Source organism: Alligator sinensis, unplaced genomic scaffold, assembly GCF_000455745.1.
Source record: "Alligator sinensis unplaced genomic scaffold, ASM45574v1 scaffold1317_1, whole genome shotgun sequence".
In the NCBI taxonomy this organism is placed as follows: Eukaryota; Metazoa; Chordata; order Crocodylia; family Alligatoridae; genus Alligator; species Alligator sinensis.
In genome coordinates this window covers 326,020-345,271 of record NW_005842766.1, presented here as the reverse complement: position 1 = coordinate 345,271, position 19,252 = coordinate 326,020, and the positions used below count along the sequence as shown (strand labels likewise).

Genomic DNA, 19,252 nt, shown 5'->3' with positions numbered 1-19,252 from the left:
TAAAAACTCTAAACCGCTAACAACACAGCTCTCAGCTGCAATCTGCTTTATCCAGTCACTTATCAAATTAATTCTAGGAACTGTAGTCAATTCTCTCCTGTACAGACATAGTGCAACCAGATGCCTGGGGCAGCTGCAATACATGGGGGGCAGCTGTGGCATCTGGCTGCTGCCAGCACACCTGTGTTGCTACAGTGGCAGCTGAGCTGTTTCTTTCTGCCCTCTTTTCCCAAAGTCAGTGTCCATGCTCCTTCCTACCATAGGAAAATGGGAGCTGGGACTGTGAAGTTCTACATGGAGAAAGGATTACTTCAGACCCAGATACTAATATTTTTTCAGCCCTCCTACAGCATGGGGAATCCTTTTGATATAAAAAGCAAGACCAGCAGTTCTGTGCATGAGGATATGGTAAATGCTAAACAATTGGTTTGAAGTGACTCAGGAAAAAATACCAATTATTTGAAAAGGACTTCTTCAGCACTGCATACCCTCTGGAGGTCCAGGGAAGTATTCCTTTCCTTGTCCCCTCAAGCACACTGCATATACTGTGCTAATTAAAACAGTTGCGGTTAAAAACCTTCAAGCCTTTTTAGTAAAGTATCATCAGCAATTCTTGGTGGCTTGTTGGCCTCATATAATGTGCATTGGGGAATCAATATAGAATTACACTGTCAACTGCAGAACCAATCTGAGGTATTTCCTTACAAGAGGAACAATGAATATTAAATACACCCTTGATACTTCCTGCAGTTGCTGCTCAGGATTGGCTATGCTTCATTTTTTATCTTGAGGGATGCTACCCCTATCTGAGGCTAGAATTCCCACTGGTGCAATTTAACCAGCAATCACAGTGGTGGGGAATTTGTTTTGGAGGTGCTGAGCACAGGGGCTGGCACCCCTCAGGAAAAGGGCTGTCACCTGAAATGTGTAAAACTTTCCATGAGTCCATCATCTTCCATGTGTCCCCCCATAAAAAGTCAGCACCTATGACTTGTTCTGTGATTCCCTGGTGTAAGTAAAACCTCTTTCTGCTGTCCTGGTACTTCCAAGCATATTTCCCAGACCCAAAGTTGTATTTTCTCTTTCATGCTGTAACTCTTCCTGCCTAAAGCTTTGTTCTTACTCGTACCTTCTCTTCTCAGGATCACAACAGGGTTGACTGTTCTGTAGGACTGCTTGCCCAGATGCATAGGCAGGCCATGTGGATAAATGACTACCAGCAGAAAACTGAAAGGGCTGAAAAGAAAGCAGAATTCACTTGTGAATCCCTGTGCACAGGGTTTCTAAAAAAAGGGGATGAAATAATAATCATTATCTTAATTATTAATTATATTGCAGTGTTTGGAGTGATGCTGTGACTGTGATGCTCCAGGAATTATGTGAGAGGCAAAATTTTTGGGGTGATATCTTTTATGGGACTAACTGTATGGTTAGGATAACATTAGACAAGCTTTTGAATGAAAATTATTCTTCCTCAGGTTTGAGGAGAAAAGCAAGTAAACGTGCCATAGAGTGCACACAACTGGAGTGGAGCCTTATGAAGGGCACAGAAGGGCAAACATAGCTACATAGGTTGAAATTAAATCTGAAATCAGAGCAGTCTTTAAACAAAAAAGTGGAAGAAAGCCAGTGGGTGCAAAAGAGCATGCAGACTGGGTTAACAGAAACCCAAAGGGGGACATCCTTCAGATTCAATACTGCTTTGAAGAGAATAGTTGGGGAGTTAGAAGTATAACTGTAGATAACAGTGAGGACAAGCCAGAACATCTAGAGTTCCAGACAAATAGCATGAGCAGTAACAGATTGCTAAGCAAGGACAACATTTATAACTCTCTCTTTACAAATGCAAAATGCCTAAAAAATAAGATGGGTGAACTAGATTGCCTGGTATTAAATGGTGACTTCAACAAAATAGGCATCTCAAAGTCTTGGTGGAAAGACGATAATCAATGGGATACTGTTCTAGCAGGTTAAAAACCATGTAGAAATGACAGAGTAGGATGTGCAGGTGAAAGAGCAGCATTGAGTGTTAAGGATAGTATAGATAGTAACATCATAAAAATCTTACCTGAAAGGGAAACTACCATAGTATCCCTGTGGGTAGAAATTCCATACTTGAATAAAATATATATAGTATCTGGATTGTACTACCGACCACCGAATCAGGAAGGTGAAGAGGATTATGAAATGCTCAGGGAGTTTAGAGAAGCTGCTAAAATAGGACAGGTAATAATAATGGGAGACTTCAACTATCCACATATAGACCAGGTAAAAACCTCATGAGGGTGAGATGTGAAAATAAAAGTTCTGTATGTGATAAATGGCTGCTTTCTAGAATAACTCATCTTGGAACCCACAAGAGGAGGAGCAGTCCTAGACCTAACCCTGGGTAACACACAGAAGCTGGTTCAAGAGGTACCTGTTGGTGAGTCACTCTGTAATAGCAACCATAACATAATCCCATTCAATATTTGAACAGAAGGGAGTAAGCTAGAAAAGTCCGTTAGAGCAATATACAACTTTAGGAAATTAAACAAGAATGAGGAAGTTAGAAAGATGTTTAAAGGAGCAGTCAAAAAATGTTAAAAGCCTGCAGGCAGCTTGAAAGCTGTTTAAAAATACCATATTAGAGGCTCAGGAAAAGTGTATACCACAAACCAAAAAAGGGGTATCAAGTGGACCAATAAAACCCTCACATCATTTAATAGCAGAGGCCATTCAAGGGAAAAAGGCATCCTTCAAAAAATTGAAGGTGTGCCTAAATGAGGAAAATAGGAAAGCTCACAAACTCTGGCAGATCAAGTGGAAAAAGTGAAAGAATGCAGGCCAGAAAAGAATGTAAGGAGTGTCTAGCAAAAGATACTAAAATTAATAATAAAAACTTTTAAAAATATTTCACAAGCAGGAAGTGAGCTAGGGGATCAGTGGAACTGTTGGATGACCAAGGTGTAAAAGGTGCACTTGGGGCCCTAGCATCAAAGGCCCTAGCAGAGAAGCTAAACAAATTATTTGCATTAGTTTTTACAGCAGAAGACACTGGGCAAGTTCCTATGCCAGATCAATTCTTTCTCTTAACCAGAGAAGATTTTAAAGCACTGCCAGAAAATTAAGGATCTTCTCCATCCACTCCTCTCAGTACCTCCAACCTCCCATCCTATACGGACATTTAAGGAACAAGATGCTTCCTGGTTTGATGAATGTGTAGAGCAGAAAAGACCATTAAATAGGAAAGTCAGGGAATTAAGGAAAACTGGGTACACTGGAATAACGTTTTGGAGTGATATTCGAAAGTTATGGAAAGCATATAACCTACTTCTCTAGAATAAGAAAAAAGAATATTATAATCAGCAGTGGGATAAATTGAGGCCAGCAATCATTGCTAAAGATAGTAAAACCTTCTGGCTACTTGTATCAAAGGGAACAGCTAATTTTAATTATAAATTGAAAATAATATTACTGCAGACAGCTGGGTAGAATATTTTTCCAATCAGTGTACTTCTTATATGGAACAAATAAATAGAAATCTAGGGGGTAATAAACCCCCCACTAATACAATTAAGTATCAGGTAACAAAGAATCAAATAGCACATCTCCTCAAATCACAACAGAAGAATAGAGCCCCAGGTCTAGATAGAATACCGGTGGAAGTTTACATTGATAACATCAAATGGAAGACTCCGATTTTGGAAAAATGGTATAACTCTATAATTGAGCTGAGCCAAATCCCAGTGTCCCAGAGCACAACCACGGGGGAGCTGGAGACCCTCCCCTTGGGGGACCCCGGGATGGGGGCTACACAACTCATGGGAAACCCCCCCGCAAAAAGAAACTACTTACTGGCCACAGGACACCAGACACCAAAAGAACAAAGAGTGAAGCTCCACATACAAGCTGGGGAGCTCCCCGCTTGTGAGCACAGAGGCGGAAAGGGATCTTGGCGTCATTATTGACTCCAAGATGAACATGAGCCGCCAATGCCAGACCGCAGCCAGCAAAGCCAATCGCACCTTGTCGTGCATCCAAAGATGCATCTCAAGCTGGTCTAGAGAGGTGATACTCCCCCTCTACGTGACATTGGTCCGGCCTCAATTGGAGTACTGCATCCAGTTCTGGGCACCACACTTTAAGAAGGATGTGGCCTGCCTTGAGAGGGTTCAGAGGAGGGCCACCTGCTTGGTTGGAGGGCAACAGGGCAGGCCCTATGAGGAGAGGCTGAGGGACCTGAACCTGTTCAGCCTCAGCAAGTGGAGGCTGAGGGGGGACCTGGTGGCTGCCTACAAACTCGTTAGGGGAGATCAGCAGCAAAAAGGAAGGGCCCTATTCCCCCCAGCAGCACTTGGAGTGACAAGGAACAATAGCTAGAAGCTGCTGGAGAATAGATTCAGGTTCGAGATTAGAAGGCACTATTTCACTGTCAGGGTAGCTAGGATCTGGAACCAACTTCCTAGGGAAGTGGTCCTCGCTCCTACCTTGGGTAAATTCAAAAAGAGGTTGGACGAACACCTGTCTGGGGTCGTGTGATCCCAGCGTGTGCTCCGGCCTGTGGTGGGGGGTCAGACTAGATGATCTATTTAGGTCCCTTCTGACCCCTAACTACTATGAAACTATGAAAGACCCTCCCCTTAGGGGACCCCAGGATGGGAGCTACGCAACTTGTGGGAACCCAACCCCCCCCCCCCCCCCCCCCCAAAAAAAAAAAAAAAAAAAAAAAATAAAAAACTACTTACCAGCCACAGGACACCAGACACCAAAAGAACAAACAGTGAAGCCCGCGCGGTTCACGAGCTATGCCTATATACAGCTGGAGACGGTGGGTGACGTGAGGACCAATCACCGGCCGGCGAAGATAAAAGGGAGCGCCAGAACAGCAACGGGGAGAGCGGGAGAGGCAGCAGAGGCTGTGAAGGCTCTCCACGCCGGTTACAGACATCACACAAAGGAAAGAATCCAGACCAGAGAGCAGCAGTGGAGGCTGTGGAGGCTCTCTGCATCAGCAGCAAACAGCCTCGGTACAAGGGGACGGATTGCACTTGGGGAGAGGTACCCCGAGTGGCAGAGAATAAACCCCGTGCCGGTCACGAGCAGCACCTGCGTCCAGGGGACAACCACGCTCCCGAAGGAGCCATAGCAGACCCAGAGGCAATGGAGGCTTCCTACTCCAGGTTCTCATAGGTACCAAGCCATGGAGGGAGGCTGAACTGGGGAAAGGCAGAAGATACCCCAACAAGAGTGCAGAGTGGAGCAGCACCGGGGGGCGCCACCTGGTTCAGGCTCTAGGGCGGAAGGAGGGAAGCAGTAGTGGATCCTGATCTCATTCCATTCTGTCCGCCCTCTTATCCTTTTCTTTAAAAATCCTTTTTTCTCCTCAGCTACTACTGGGCTGTATGTGGTCTTCCATGTGGCGGTTGTGGTCTGGTTTTTTTTTAGTCTTTGGGTGCCTCAGTGGTTAGGTCTGCCTTGAGGGGGAGCTGGCTGACACCATTCCACCTGGGTGATCAGGAGGCTCAGCAAGTAGCCATTGACGATGGGGAAGATAGACAAGACAAGCTTATCCAGTAGGCCTACAGCCTATCAAAGAAATGAAGTTAATAACCAATCCTGAAGACGGCGTGAAGATCACAGGTCATCTAAACCAGAGAGACAGCCGCATTAGCATCAAGTGGCCCGCCGGAGGTTAGTGTGAGGAAGGGGTGTAGGGGAGGTGGAGCCCTGCAAATATCCGCCAGGAGGAGTGATCAACCCCGAGGGACCTACAGAGGAAGACCCCTCCACTGGAAATACATTCAAAGTCATGGCAGGTGAGTTTAGGGGCTTTCTCCAGGGTGATTGAGATCCCTCTCAGTGGCCACATGAACCCTCACTGAGCCCACCACCAGGGCAGCGCATGCATGGGTATTCGAAGCGAGGTAGGCACACCCAGATTCCTGGAAAGGAAGTAGTATTGTACCGATTTTCAAGAAAGGTTTAAAAGATAAGCCAGAATCTTATTGCCCTATAAGTTTGATAGACGTTTCAGCTAAAATTTTTGGGCACCACTTGATATATCGTCTCAAAGCATGGGTACAAGGGGAAAACATATTATATGAACATCAGACTGGATTTAGGGACGGATTGATAACATATTTATTCTTCAATTTTTGAGACATAAGTACATGCAAATGCGCAAATCAGCACTATATCTTGCATTTGTAGACTTGTTGAGAGCTTTTGACAGGATAGAATAGATAGAAGCAAACTTTGGGAGAAATTGATAAATTATGGGATTAACCCTTACCTTTTGTACTTGTTGATAAAATATTATAAAGATCCATGGGCCCAAGTTAGGTGGGGCTTGAAGGGTGAACTTACACAAAACATTCACATACAAAAAGGGGTTAGACAAGGATGTATTTTGGCCCCTTTATTATTTAATCTTTACATTAATTACATTATTGGAAATATGCAGGATGAGCATTTCCATCCCCCAAAACTATTAGCAACCCTGATTCCTATTTTAATGTATGCAGATGACACTATTATACTGTCAAGAACTCCTATTGGATTACAGAGAGCAATTACAACTTTTGAGTATCTTTGTGGACAAAATAACTTAAAGATAAATTATGAAATTATTAAATTATGATAACAACAATAATAAATTATGAAATATTAAATAAAATATGAAATAAATTGTGAAATTATGAAAAATTATGCTGAGGGGAAACCAGCACGGGTTCATAGCAGGAAGATCATGCCTGACTAATCTAGTCTCTTTTTATGACCAGGTTACAAAACACCTGGATGCAGGAGTAGGGGTTGATGTCATTTACTTAGACTTCAGGAAGGCCTTTGATACGGTATCCCACACCATACTGGTGAACAAGTTAAGAGGCTGTGACCTGGATGACTACACAGTCCAGTGGGTGGCGAATTGGCTAGAGGGTCGTACCCAGAGAGTTGTAGTGGATGGGTCGGTATCAACCTGGAAGGGTGTGGGCAGTGGGGTCCCGCAGGGCTCGGTCCTTGGACCGATACTCTTCAAGACTTGGATGAGGGAGTGAAGTGTACTCTGTCCAAGTTTGCGGATGACACAAAACTGTGGGGAGAAGTGGACACGCCGGAGGGCAGGGAGCAACTACAAGCAGACCTGGACAGGTTGGACCTATGGGCGGAAAACAACAGAATGCAATTCAACAAGGAGAAATGCCAAGTGCTGCACCTAGGGAGGAAAAATGTTCAGCATACCTACTGCCTAGGAAATGACCTGCTTGGTGGCACAGAAGCAGAAAAAGATCTTCGAGTCCTAGTAGACTCCAAGATGAACATGAGTCGGCAGTGTGACGAAGTCATCAGAATAGCTAATGGCACTTTATCGTGCATCAGCAGATGCATGACGAACAGATCCAAGGAGGTGATACTTCCCCTCTATCGGGTGCTGGTCAGACCGCAGTTGGAATACTGCATCCAGTTTTGGGCGCCGCACTTCAAGAGGGATGTGGATAACCTGGAGAGGGTCCAGAGAAGGGCCACTCGTATGGTTAAGGGCTTGCAGGCCAAGCCCTATGAGGAGAGACTAGGGCACCTGGACCTCTTCAGCCTCCGCAAGAGAAGGTTGAGAGGTGACCTTGTGGCTGCCTATAAGTTCATCATGGGGGCACAGAAGGGAATTGGTGAGGTTTTACTCACCAAGGCGCCCCTGGGGGTTACAAGAAATAATGGCCATAAGCTAGCAGAGAGCAGATTTAGATTGGACATTAGGAAGAACTTCTTCACAGAGTGGCCAAGGTCTGGAATGGGCTCCCAAGGGAGGTGGTGCTCTCCCCTACCCTTGGGGTCTTCAAGAGGAGGTTAGATAGGCATCTAGCTGGGGTCATCTAAACCCAGCACTCTTTGCTGCCTATGCAGGGGGTCGGACTCGATGATCTATTGAGGTCCCTTCCGACCCTAACATCTATGAATCTATGATAAATCCAAAATAATGTATTGGGGAAGTTGTTTGATGAAATATCCATGGAATATGGGGGGAGCCAAACTTGAAGTTGTCAAAACTTATACATATTTGAGTGTCTTATTCACAGTTTCTCCATCATGGAAACATCATATTCAGTCAGTTAAAACTAAGGCAGTCCAATTGGCTGTGGCTATAAAGAAATGTTATGAAACCACAGCAGGATGATCAGTCCAAGCTCCTATATCAGTATACAAAGCCAAAGTTCCCTCTCAGATCTTATACGGCACTGAAGTATGGGGTTATGCCGGTAGTAATGATGTGGACACACCTCAGAACAAGTTTCTTAGGGCTCTTCTGGCTCTTCCTCCCTCAACTCCTGCATCTTCTCTGAGATTAGAGATGGGAATGGATTCTATTTTAACTAATATTATTATTAGAATGGCAGGATTTTGGTTTAAAATCCTGTCCCTTTTATCATCTTGCCTGCTTAAATTTTGCTACATAAAAGATATTAATAATCCCCCTCCTCTCCAATCACCCTGGTTATAGCTTTTCTTTCCCACACTTTTGCACATTGCCTGACAAAGTAGATTGATGAAGTGAAGTTCATAGGCTCCTCTGTGAAAGGTTTTCAAATCAATCTACTGGATACAAAAAAATCATGGACTAAATATAGACATTGGATATGACACATAATGACCCGCCTAACATCTGACTCCCCAGGTAAACCCTCCACTTTTTACCAGCTAGTCTCATCCTGCCCCCCCAACCACTGATTACAGCTACATTCATTTCCCCTCTCCCCAACTGTCTCTCACCTACTGATCATCTCAATTTACATTTTGATTGACTGGCTTTCTTGCATACATACTGGCCTCTGGCTGCTTTACTACTCCATCCAGGAAGAGCACAGACCATCTGCAGACACTTCCTCATCCTGACAAAGGGGATTTGTACCCGAAAGCTTGCAAAGAAGAATTTTTCCAACTATTTGAGTTTGTCTAATAAAAGATATCAGATTTAACCAAAGAACCTTGTCTGCCATGTCCTTAGGCCAACATGGCTACAACCTATACTCTTGAAGGTGTTAACAAGGATGTGGACAAGAGGGATCCAGCTTACATAATATATTTGGACTTTCAAAAAGCATTTGACATGGTCCTTTATCAAATGATTTTTAAAGAACTGTCTTACCACAGATTGGAGGGAAGGGTATTTTGTGAACTGAGAGCTGATTAAAAGATAGGAAGTAAATGGTAGGGCTAAATTGTCACTTTTTAGGATGTGGGGAGTTCAAATTGGGGTCCTGCAGGGATCATTGCTGGGCCCTATTTTGTTCAATATTTTCATTAACGACCTGGAAATGGGGGTACACAGTGAAATCTCTAAATTTGCAGATGTTCCCAAATTATTCAGGGTAGTCAAGTCCAAAGCTGATAGAGAGGAGCTGCAGAAAGTACTCACCAAGCTAAGTGAGCGGGAGAAAAAAGGAAGATGAACTTTAATGTTGACAAGTGCAAGGTAATGCATCCAGGGAAAAATAACCTCAACTACATGTACACAATGCAGGGGTCTGAAGTAGGTGTTACAACGCAAGGAAAGAGACCTTGGAGTCATTGTAGATAGTTGTCTAAAAACATCAGCTCAATGTGCAGTGACAACCAAAAATTCCAATTCAAAGTTGGGCATCATTAAGAAAGGAACTAAAAACAAAATGGAGGACATCATCATGCCACTATACAAATCCATGGTACACCTCATCTTGAAAACTGTGTGTAGTTCTAGTCCCCACATCTCAAAAAAGATGTATTAGGATTAGAAGGGTACAGAGAAGGGCAAGCAAAATGACCAGGGATACGGAGTGGTTGCCATATCAGGAGAGACTGAAAAGGCTAGGACTCTTCAGTTTGGAAAAGACAAGGCTGAGGGGGATATGATAGAGGTCCATAAAATCATGAAGGGTGTGGATCAAGTGAACAGGTAACTGTTATTCCGCAAGCCCAGAATACTAGAACTAGGGACCACCCAGTGAAATGAGTGGGTGACAGGTTTAAGACTAACAAGAGAAAGTATTTTTATGCAACATGTAGTTAACAAAAAGGGACTGGATAAATTAATGAATGATGGATTTATTGATGGCTACTGAACAGAATGACTGGAGAAGTTCCCTCTGGCATCTCTAAAACAATAATGGTGGATACCAGGAGGATATTGAAAAGAGGATAGGTTACTCTAGAGATATCTGGTTCAATGCTCTCCCTCTATAGTATCCATTTCTGCCACTGTTAGGAGAGAGAATACTGGGCTAGATGGACCATTGGTCTGACCTACTTATGTTCTTATGTAAGTGCCAAGCCTTATGTAGCTACATTGTGACATGCAAACAGCATTTCAGTGTGGCCCTTTGACCCATGTAAATTCTTGTTGCTTTGGAGGAAAATGCTGGCAGATTAATTTAATTTTATAAAGTTTAGCATAGCATTTGTGTTTCTGGCAAGCTGGCAATACATTGCAAGGGTATGCAAAAGTATGAGCACTCCACTCACCAAAGTTTTCCATTTTCCTGAATGGATGCATTTCAGGCTCCTAGGCTGTGACTGGTAACTTGAACTTTTAGTTGGAGGTGGGAGAGATTCCCTGTGTAATGACAGTAAAAAAAAATATTTATTTTTAAAAAGTGTAACATCCAAAAATTGTTTTGAATGAAATTTGGCAAAAAAAAGGAAATTCTATCACTAATTTTGTAATTCTAGGATCCCTAACACTACAGAAATTGCTGGCTTAGTGATTTGTCACAGTAGGAAGGGGTGATTGATCACAATATAAGAAGACAGATTCCTGTGAGAAGATTGCTTACTTATCATGCCTGTAAACGATTATATCTTTCTTATGTCAAATCTCCCGCTTACTGCTACTAGTGAGATTCAGCATTTACAATGCTTTATTACTTCAAAGCTCCATACAAACATTCACTAATCAAACCTCAACATCCAGCTGAAGTACTCTAGTTTAGTGGTTCCCATCTTTTAGACAGTAGCTGTGAAATACAATATTGTCAATTAGATCCACATCACTTGATAGAGAAGTAAGTTAAATGAACTCAAGTTCCATGTTGATGAAACACCTATCTTCCAGAGCTGAAGTCCTGTTGCTTTTGGGCTGTGGCAGATTTGTAATTTCATAGTTTCATAGTAGCTAGGGTCAGGAGGGACCTGAACAGATCATCTAGCCTGACCCTCTGCCACAGGCAGGAAGGAATGCTGGGTTCACAAGACCCCAGACAGGTGATCATCCAACCTTCCCTTGAATATGCCCAAGGTAGGGGCGAGGACCACTTCCCTGGGAAATTGGTTCCAGATTTTGGCCACCCTAGCTGTAAAATATTGCCTTCTGATCTCCAACCTAAACCTATTCTCCATCAGCTTATTTAATTGAGCAGTTTCTATTTTCTCCCCTTTCACTTTTTGTCACCTCTCTTGACAGAGTTTTCTGAGTTAGACTTGTCGGCTGTGTCCACACAAGCATGGACATTTGTTTCCCCAGGGACAAGAAGCAGTGGCACACCTTGTGCCACTGCTATTTGTGAGCCATGCACCCTCTGGCATGTGGTAGGTTACCCTGGGTGGGGTAACGGGGGCTGTGGCCAGCACTAGGCTAGCCCCAGCAACCTTATCTGGGGTCCTGGGGGTATCCTGGTGCTGCAGCAGTGGGAATCCTGCTGCTTGGAGCCTAGCCAGCAGACGGAGCATGGCTCCAGATGGCCAGGCTCCAGTTTTGGGTGTTGCGTGCTGCCCCTGTGTGCATTGCTCCGCTTTTTTTTTTGCATGGGTTTTTTTTACCCTGGGATCTCTGGCTGGATGCGGCTGTGGAGGTTATAATCTGGATAATGGTACCTGTAGATGAACTGTTTTTGTAAAGGATGTAAATATGGCTCCATGCATATCTTATAGGGAATTAGGGTTGACACCTACTTCGTCCTATGGTACCATATGCTGGACAATACACTGAATTTGCAGTGTTATTTTGTCACACACTGGCACAATTTACCATGTCACTTGGTCCTCTAATATGGAGGTCATCTTTGCAGGCTTGTTGCAATCTCAGGGTTCTCAGATCCAAACCACGGCTACTTTTTGCTGATTCTTTCTGCCAAACATCTCTAAGAAAGGACCCTTCCAACTCATGTGCACAGCTAAAACTATGCTTTCCTATTTCACATCTCAGTTAGTGCACATTCTTTTCTCTAGCTTGACAAAAGCAACTGTACCTGTAGCAACTGTAAAGAAGCTTGCAAAGATAATTTTCCTCTTGTCACTTTGACCATGTCCTCTATCTTTGCATCCCTCCTCTGGCTCTCACTTCATTATCACAACAGACATCAGCTACTTGTCCTCACTTTCAAAGCCTTCAAAAGTATATCCCATCTTTTCTATCATCACTTCCTCCTTCAAAACTCTTCTTTGCCATGATGCTAAACCCTTAGCAATGGCTTGAAGTCACGAGGGTGCTGACACTTAGGGTGGCCATCATAGAGGACGTTCTGGTTTTCTGCTACTTTGTCCTCTATTGATACAAAACCTGATGCCTTTATGTCCTCTATTTTTCTCTTCAAGAGAAGAGAGAAAATAGAGGACATAAAGGTGTCGGGTTTCATATCAATAGAGGACAGAAAATAACTGGACTGTCCTCTATGATGGCCACCCTACTGACACTATTGCTTATCATGCCAACCAATGTTGTCTCATTGTTTCCTTATATTCCTCCCTCTGCCTCTTTATATAACCATTGTCTCTGTCTTTGAACATGAGCCTTTTCGGGGCAGGGATCTTCTTATTGTTTTGTGTTTGTACAGAGCCTATTCCTATGAGGTTCTGGTCCATGACCAGGGTTTCTATGCACTAGGGTAATACAAATAAATAATAATGAATTTCAGGACAACAAGAGAATGAGGCTAGTTAACAAGGAAATCAGTAACGTTTGTACATAATTTCCTGTCAGAGCTGAGCCTAATAGGCTTAGATGAAGAGAAATCTGGCTGGTTTTTAAGCTTTCAGACTGGCTAAGCAAAGTGTGGGTGTCTCATAAAAAAGCTGCTGAGACTCTCCTGTGAGCCAGTTTTAAGTGCCAACTCAACATTTTAAAACATTTAAAACAATAGGATCCTACCAGGTTATCCTTGTTGTCCAGCTGACCCATGTTTGTGGAACACCTTAAACTAGTATCAGTGCTTTCACCTGTCAGTTCTCAAAGGGAAAAGCAGCTCTTCATTCTGGCAGAGGTTTCAGCAATTGATACTGGGGAGAGAGGTGCTGAACAAATAATTGATACTTAGTGGTCTGTGCTGTTACATTTCTACTCTTACAATGGAAAGATCTACTGTAGCAGGTTGCTGTAGCTGCCTGCATGCTTGCAGGGGCTGCAGGCCAGCTGCAGGTGGTAAGCAACTGATTGCAGGCCTGCCTTGGAGGACTTGGCCAGCTGAGGAAGATAATTGGCTGGCCAGAGGAAGTTAAAGCTCTTAGGGAAGAAAGCTGGGGGAACTTGCTAGGGAGAGAACAGAAAAGCGAGAGTGACTAGGCTACAACACTGAGCTGGGGTACTCTCTTGAGGTCTTGAAAAAGACCTCAGCAGAGAGAGAGAAGACTCTGAGGCTAGAAGCTGCAGCACAGAGCCAGAGTGGTCCTCTTGGAGCCTGGGAAAAGACCACAGGGTGAATGAGGGGGCTGTGAGACTAGAAACAACAGTGAGCCAGAGAACCCCCTCAGGGTCTAGGTCAGTGGTTCCCAAACTGTGGATTGTGACCCCAAATGGGTCACAACATCCATGGTTGGGGTCATGAGGTTTCTGCACCTGCAGCAGGCTGGGGGGCTGCAATGGGGCTGGACCAGTTCCAGACAGGGACTGCCTCTGCAGTCCAATGGGTGGAACCCAGCACAGAAGGGAGTGCCATACCATCATGGCTACCAACGTGAGGTGCAGCAGCAGTGCAGACTTGTGCCCTCTCTGCAGCTGGGTGGGCAGGATGCACCTCAGCTTGGTTGTCATGGTAGCATGGTGCTCCCTCCCATGCCAGATCCTGCTTGCCTGATGGGAGGTGGGGTCCCTGCGGGGGTGGGAAGGAGGAATGCAACAGGGCAGGGAGCCCTGAGCCTGCAACAGTCAGTCTGCATTCTTTTCCCCCTCTTCCCTCCATGGGCTCTACTCTGGTTGTGCCACCCACAAAAGAAGGGGCAGAGGGAGGAGGGGTGGAAGCCTGTCACCACTTTCTGCTCTGACAAAAGCAGCTGCTGCCTCCTTGCAGGTGGCAGATGGGGCTTAGGCACTGGTGGGGGATGGCAGGGCATTGCGGGCCCTATCTCTGGGGCATTGAGGAGGAATGGGGGGCTGTGGGTTGGGAGTGAGGGGTCATGCTGAGGAAAAGCTTGGGAAGCACATGTGCAGCCCTATTAGTCCGCAGGAAATGAATAAACTCTGCAGCAGGTTAGTATTTGTAAATACAAGTACTATTCTGCTGAGGAAGGGTTGTTTGTTTGCTTGTTTGTTTTTGTCCAGCAGTGTACATGTAGACGCTGACTGGGTTGGCTGGGGCACAAGAGTACTTCAGTGCCTGCCAGGTCCACACTGAAATGCATTTGTGTCCCAGCCAGTCCCTCTGCAACATGTTGAGCTGAGTCAGAGCAGTTCCAGGCGGGCAGGCTGACCCCCAAGGACCCTTGCCAGCCTGGGGCTCCTCTGACCCGGCTCAACATGCTGAAGGCCCAGGCGCACATGTAAACGCAGTGCCCAGAAGCAATAAACTCCAGCATGATAGGAGCCAGAGTTTATTGCTTTGCATTAATATGCAAATGTAGACCCACCCATCATGGAGACTTGGGTAGCTTTAGCAGCCTGGATAATGTGCTTAGGTTATTGCAGAACTAGTGTTAAGTTATTGGCAATCCACACAGGTCAATAACACAACAGACAGGAAAACATTAATTTTTCAGAGGCATCGCTGGCTATGTGCATGGAGTATATTTATTTCTGACAAAGGCAGGCTATGAGATGGACCGTAGTTCGGTAGGGCTCTGTACCCATGCTCTCGTACATAGTAGAATGTAAACACAGAGAACATAAACATAAGACTCACAGGGAGTCCTTGGCTAACAAGTCCAGTCCCCTGCATTTACAAACAAACACTTGCCAAAAGAATCCCCAAACCATCACTTAAGCTGTCACACACAACTACAAGGCACAATACTCAAAACACAAAGGGCATCCTATAATATGCCATAGGGTCAGAGGAGGGAAGATAAAAGCACTGCCAATCCTCTGCCACAACAATGATAGAGAAATTCCTGGTTGGTTGCTCAGAAGACCCTTAAAAAAGAACCATGCCTCATGTTGCAGAGGAAGGAAAAACACCCAGAGCCTGTGCCAATGGCTGTGGCAGGAAAATTCCTGCCTGTCCCCAGACTTATTGATTAGTATGACCCTAACTGGAAGAACAAGACCTTATAACCAGAAATCTGTGGGTTTTCTAGGTACTGGCAGGAACAAGTGTACCCCACTCAACACCCCCCACCCCATGTGCGCACACACACCCACAGCCTTAGCTGTGGGTCAGTGGCACACAGCTTCAGCAAGAAGAGGCAACATCACCAGTAGTAGTGTTCATGAATGGAAAAAAATCCTTCCTGGCCCCTATAGGTGACCAGCAAAAGCCCTGAAGCATGGAAATTCTATACACTTTCCACACTGCAAGAGAGTTACCTTTATACTCCAACTTTGGAATTATAAATTTATGATTTGACATATCATTTGTATGGATTGTTGAGCCAGACCTCCCTGTCTACTATAACAGATTCAGATCCTTTGCCACTCCCTCTCCTGGCCGTGCTTGGAAGACCATTCAAAAACTTCACTCTCATTGTTAGAAATCCTTTTCTAATTCCAAAATGTATTTGTCCATAGACACAGCTCGTACAAATTTGATGTTGCATCAGAACTGCTTTTCAGCTTAAGCATCTTCTCTAATACTACTTGCAAAGTGTATAAAGGCTAGTAAATAACCACAAATCTGCTGGGGGGGAAATTAAACAAAATGTTTAATAAAATGCAAGAAAACCACAAGAACAGATCACTACCAAGAGTTCAAGAGAAGAATCACTTACAGTGGGGCATTTGCAAAATTGGCTGCTTATCTACTGTTTCTAATTGTCAGCATAACTAATGAATCACTTCTAGGCTAGGGCTGTGTGAAGAGGCTAGTATTCGCTTCGGATTCGGCTGATACAGCAGACAGTGATTCAATATGGTGATTCAAATCACTGTCCCAAATTGATTCAGCCAAATCACCCACACTCATCCCCTGCCCCCTCTTCCAGCCCTGGCAATGGCTGCTCTGCCCACCCTAGTTCCAGGCACTTTGAAAAAAAAAAGCCCCCACTTACCGGGTGCTGCCGGGGGGGGAGGCGATCCCCACTGCCCCAAGCTGCATGGGGGGGCTCTGTCACAAGCCCCACGACCGCCCCCCCGCTGTCCCAACCCGCACCCCCCATGACTAGTCTGCCTGCCCCAGATCCGGCCCTTTAAGAAAAAAAGCCAAAAAACCCCTGGACTCACTGGTTCCTGCCCAGCAAGGGGCAACCCCCGCTGCCCTTCACTGCCCCATGCTGCATGGGGGGCTCTGCACAAGCCCCTAGAAGTCCCAAGACTGCTGCAGCAGCTGGTAAGTATAGGGTTTTTGGTTTGTTTTTTTTCTTAAAGGGCCGGAGCTTCCATGGGGAAGCGGGGGGTGGGGCCAGAGGAGTTAATGGCAGAGCTCCTCACATGGTGTGGAGCAGTGAGGGGCAGCGGGGATCACCCCCACACCTGGCAGCACCTGGTGAGTCTGGGCTTTCTTAAAGGGCTGGGAGTTGGGGTGGGTGGGGCAGCCTACCAGCTCCAAGTCTGGCTCCAGCTCCCTGCTGCAGTAGGCAGGGACTGCCTGAATCATTGAAGCTCTGAATCTTTTCTGAATCGATTCAGAGAGCTTTGAATTGATTCAGACCTTTTAATTGGTACCCTGATTTGATTTGGATTTGGAGATTTGGCCACTGAATCAGGTCGAATCTCCTCTGAATCATGTCCGCACCCGAAGCTCTGCGCAGCCCTATTCTAGGCTATGTACAGACAGTCAAAAAGTCCAAGGCTGAATTGATTTAGTCTTTGCAGGTTAGTTTATGATGCAGAGATTAAACTGAGAAACAACTGGACCGACATTCACTTTTGATTCAGGAAATGCAGCCACCTGCCTGGAGAAACTCAGGCCAAAAGCCAGGGGGCACTAGAGCATGGCTCTGGCATGAAGCCAGCATGGGCTGTGTGTTTGCTTTTTCTTCCTGCTACCCCCAAGGTCTCTGGGATTTGCAGTACACAATCACAGCAGCAGGACTCTGCAGGGTAGCTCATTACTTCCTCTTCCTGCCTCCAGGTGCCTCTGGGATTTGTAGTCCACAGTTGCAGCCAGCAGTAACTTTCAGTAAGTTTAGCAGGGCAGAGCAGCTCTGTACTTGGGGGAAATGGGGTGTAACAGGGAAGCGGGGGATTAACTCCCCTCCCTGGCCCCAGACAGGGTTTGCCTGGGGGTGCAGTTCCTGCCTTTCTTCTTCCCCCTCACACCTCCAACCCTTCTCTTCTGGACAGCGGTGCACCGATAGAGATTTTTTGGGCCAATACCGATGGCCAATTTTTAATGAGCCATATCGCCTGATACCTATCTGATTGTCAATATGTGGACTGGCAGCTTGGAGAGCAGCATTAGACTGGTAAGTCTGTTGTAGTGGAAGTGGGGAGGGAAGGGGAGTGGGGGGGAGACAGACTGAGGCCCCTGCACTGAGGGGATGGAGTGGGTCTGGGGCAGGTGCTGTCCAGCTGGGGCAGGGCATGGGATGGAGCTGTGGCTCATCCAGAGGGTGCGGGAAAGTTGGGGGGTGGCACCTGCTACTGCACACACCCTCGGACGTCATGGGGGCGTGTGCTCCTGGATCTGCACATGTGATGAGGACAGGCTGCTGCTGAGGGCTGGGGCGGCACTGAGCTTTTCCCAGTGGGAGGCTTGGTCAGGCTTCACTCAGAGCAGGTGGCAGTGGGAAGCAGGTTATGGGGGGCTATGGGGAATTTTGGGATGGCTTCAGCCTCCTTGTAAATCCCCTCCTACCACCACTGCTGCCTATTCCGAGTGCAGCCCAGCTCAGCTTCCCACTAGGAAGAGCTCAGCGCAGCCCTGGCCCCAGCCTGCAGTGGCAGCCCACCCTTCCCTGTGCACAAATCCAGGGACACATGGCTCCTATGTCCTCCCAGGGTGCGTGCAGTGGCAGAAGCTGCCACCCCACCTCCCCGTGCCCTCTGGACAAGCCACTCACGGCTCCGTCCTGCGCTTTGCTCCAGCTGTTCGGTACCTACCCCAGCCCACTCCCTCCCTCACCACGGGGGCCTCTATCTGTCCCAACCCCCTGTCTGCCCCTTCCCTCACAACAGACTTACCAGCTGGATCTGACTGCTCTCCATGCTGCTGGGCTGCGCTCCTGGCCACCTGTACGCTGCACCGTGGCTGTGCACATGCACGGGGCATTTATCAGCCATATTATTGGCCACATCAGCCAAAAAAAGCTGATGGCCAATAGTTAGTTTTCCTTGTATCAGTGCCGATCCAATATGGGACCAATGGCACCTCTACTGCTGGAACAAACAGCCCAGCCCAGGGCTAGAAAACATGCTGGGATTCTGGGAGACTCTAATTTAACTTGAACCAGGATGAGGTCTGGGGCAGAGGTTGCATAAACCAATTTGACCCAAATCAGTTAAGTCTGATACTACATTCAACCAGGTTTATTGAACACCATTTTCAGCCATTTTTAAACTAGTTTATGTGCACTGAACTTATGTTCTGTTACAGGTTTAAACCAGTTTATGTGTAACTTCTGTCCCTAGCCCCAAGGTTCAAGTGAGACTCATTATAGGCAACTAAGTAGTGGTTTGTAACTACCAGTAGATAAAAATACATGAAGGGAGATAGAGGAGAATATATAAACTCAAATGTATCTCTTATGTGTATGCTCCAGCATAGATAAGCGTTTCTTGTTAAGATCTGCTGTGAAACCGTAAGCTTGAGTGCTTTTAAAAATTCCTTAATATTTCATTAAATATATATATTTTTATATTTGATCTATGTTTAATGTTAGATATTGCTTGAAAGTCAAAGCCATTGGAATTCTGTCTTTTTTGCTTTAGATTCATAGATTCATAGATGTTAGGGTCAGAAGGGACCTCAATAGATCATCGAGTCCGACCCCCTGCATA

General features: G+C 45.7%; 1 protein-coding gene across 3 annotated transcripts in view; it reads right to left on the bottom strand.

Annotated features, from left to right (window-relative positions):
• TSNAXIP1 (translin associated factor X interacting protein 1) overlaps positions 1–19,252 on the bottom strand; it is a 107,156-nt gene that overhangs the window by 74,351 nt on the left and 13,553 nt on the right. For 2 of the 3 annotated variants that reach the window (XM_014525229.2, XM_025216793.1), the window contains exons 2-3: positions 10,477–10,567; positions 1,130–1,236 (exon numbers count right to left, since the gene is read on the bottom strand). In XM_014525229.2, coding sequence (XP_014380715.2) covers positions 1,130–1,236; positions 10,477–10,567 — 198 coding nt within the window. Of the gene's footprint in view, positions 1–1,129; positions 1,237–2,068; positions 2,095–10,476; positions 10,568–19,252 lie in introns of those variants that run through there. The other variant, XM_025216794.1, reaches the window with a different exon arrangement.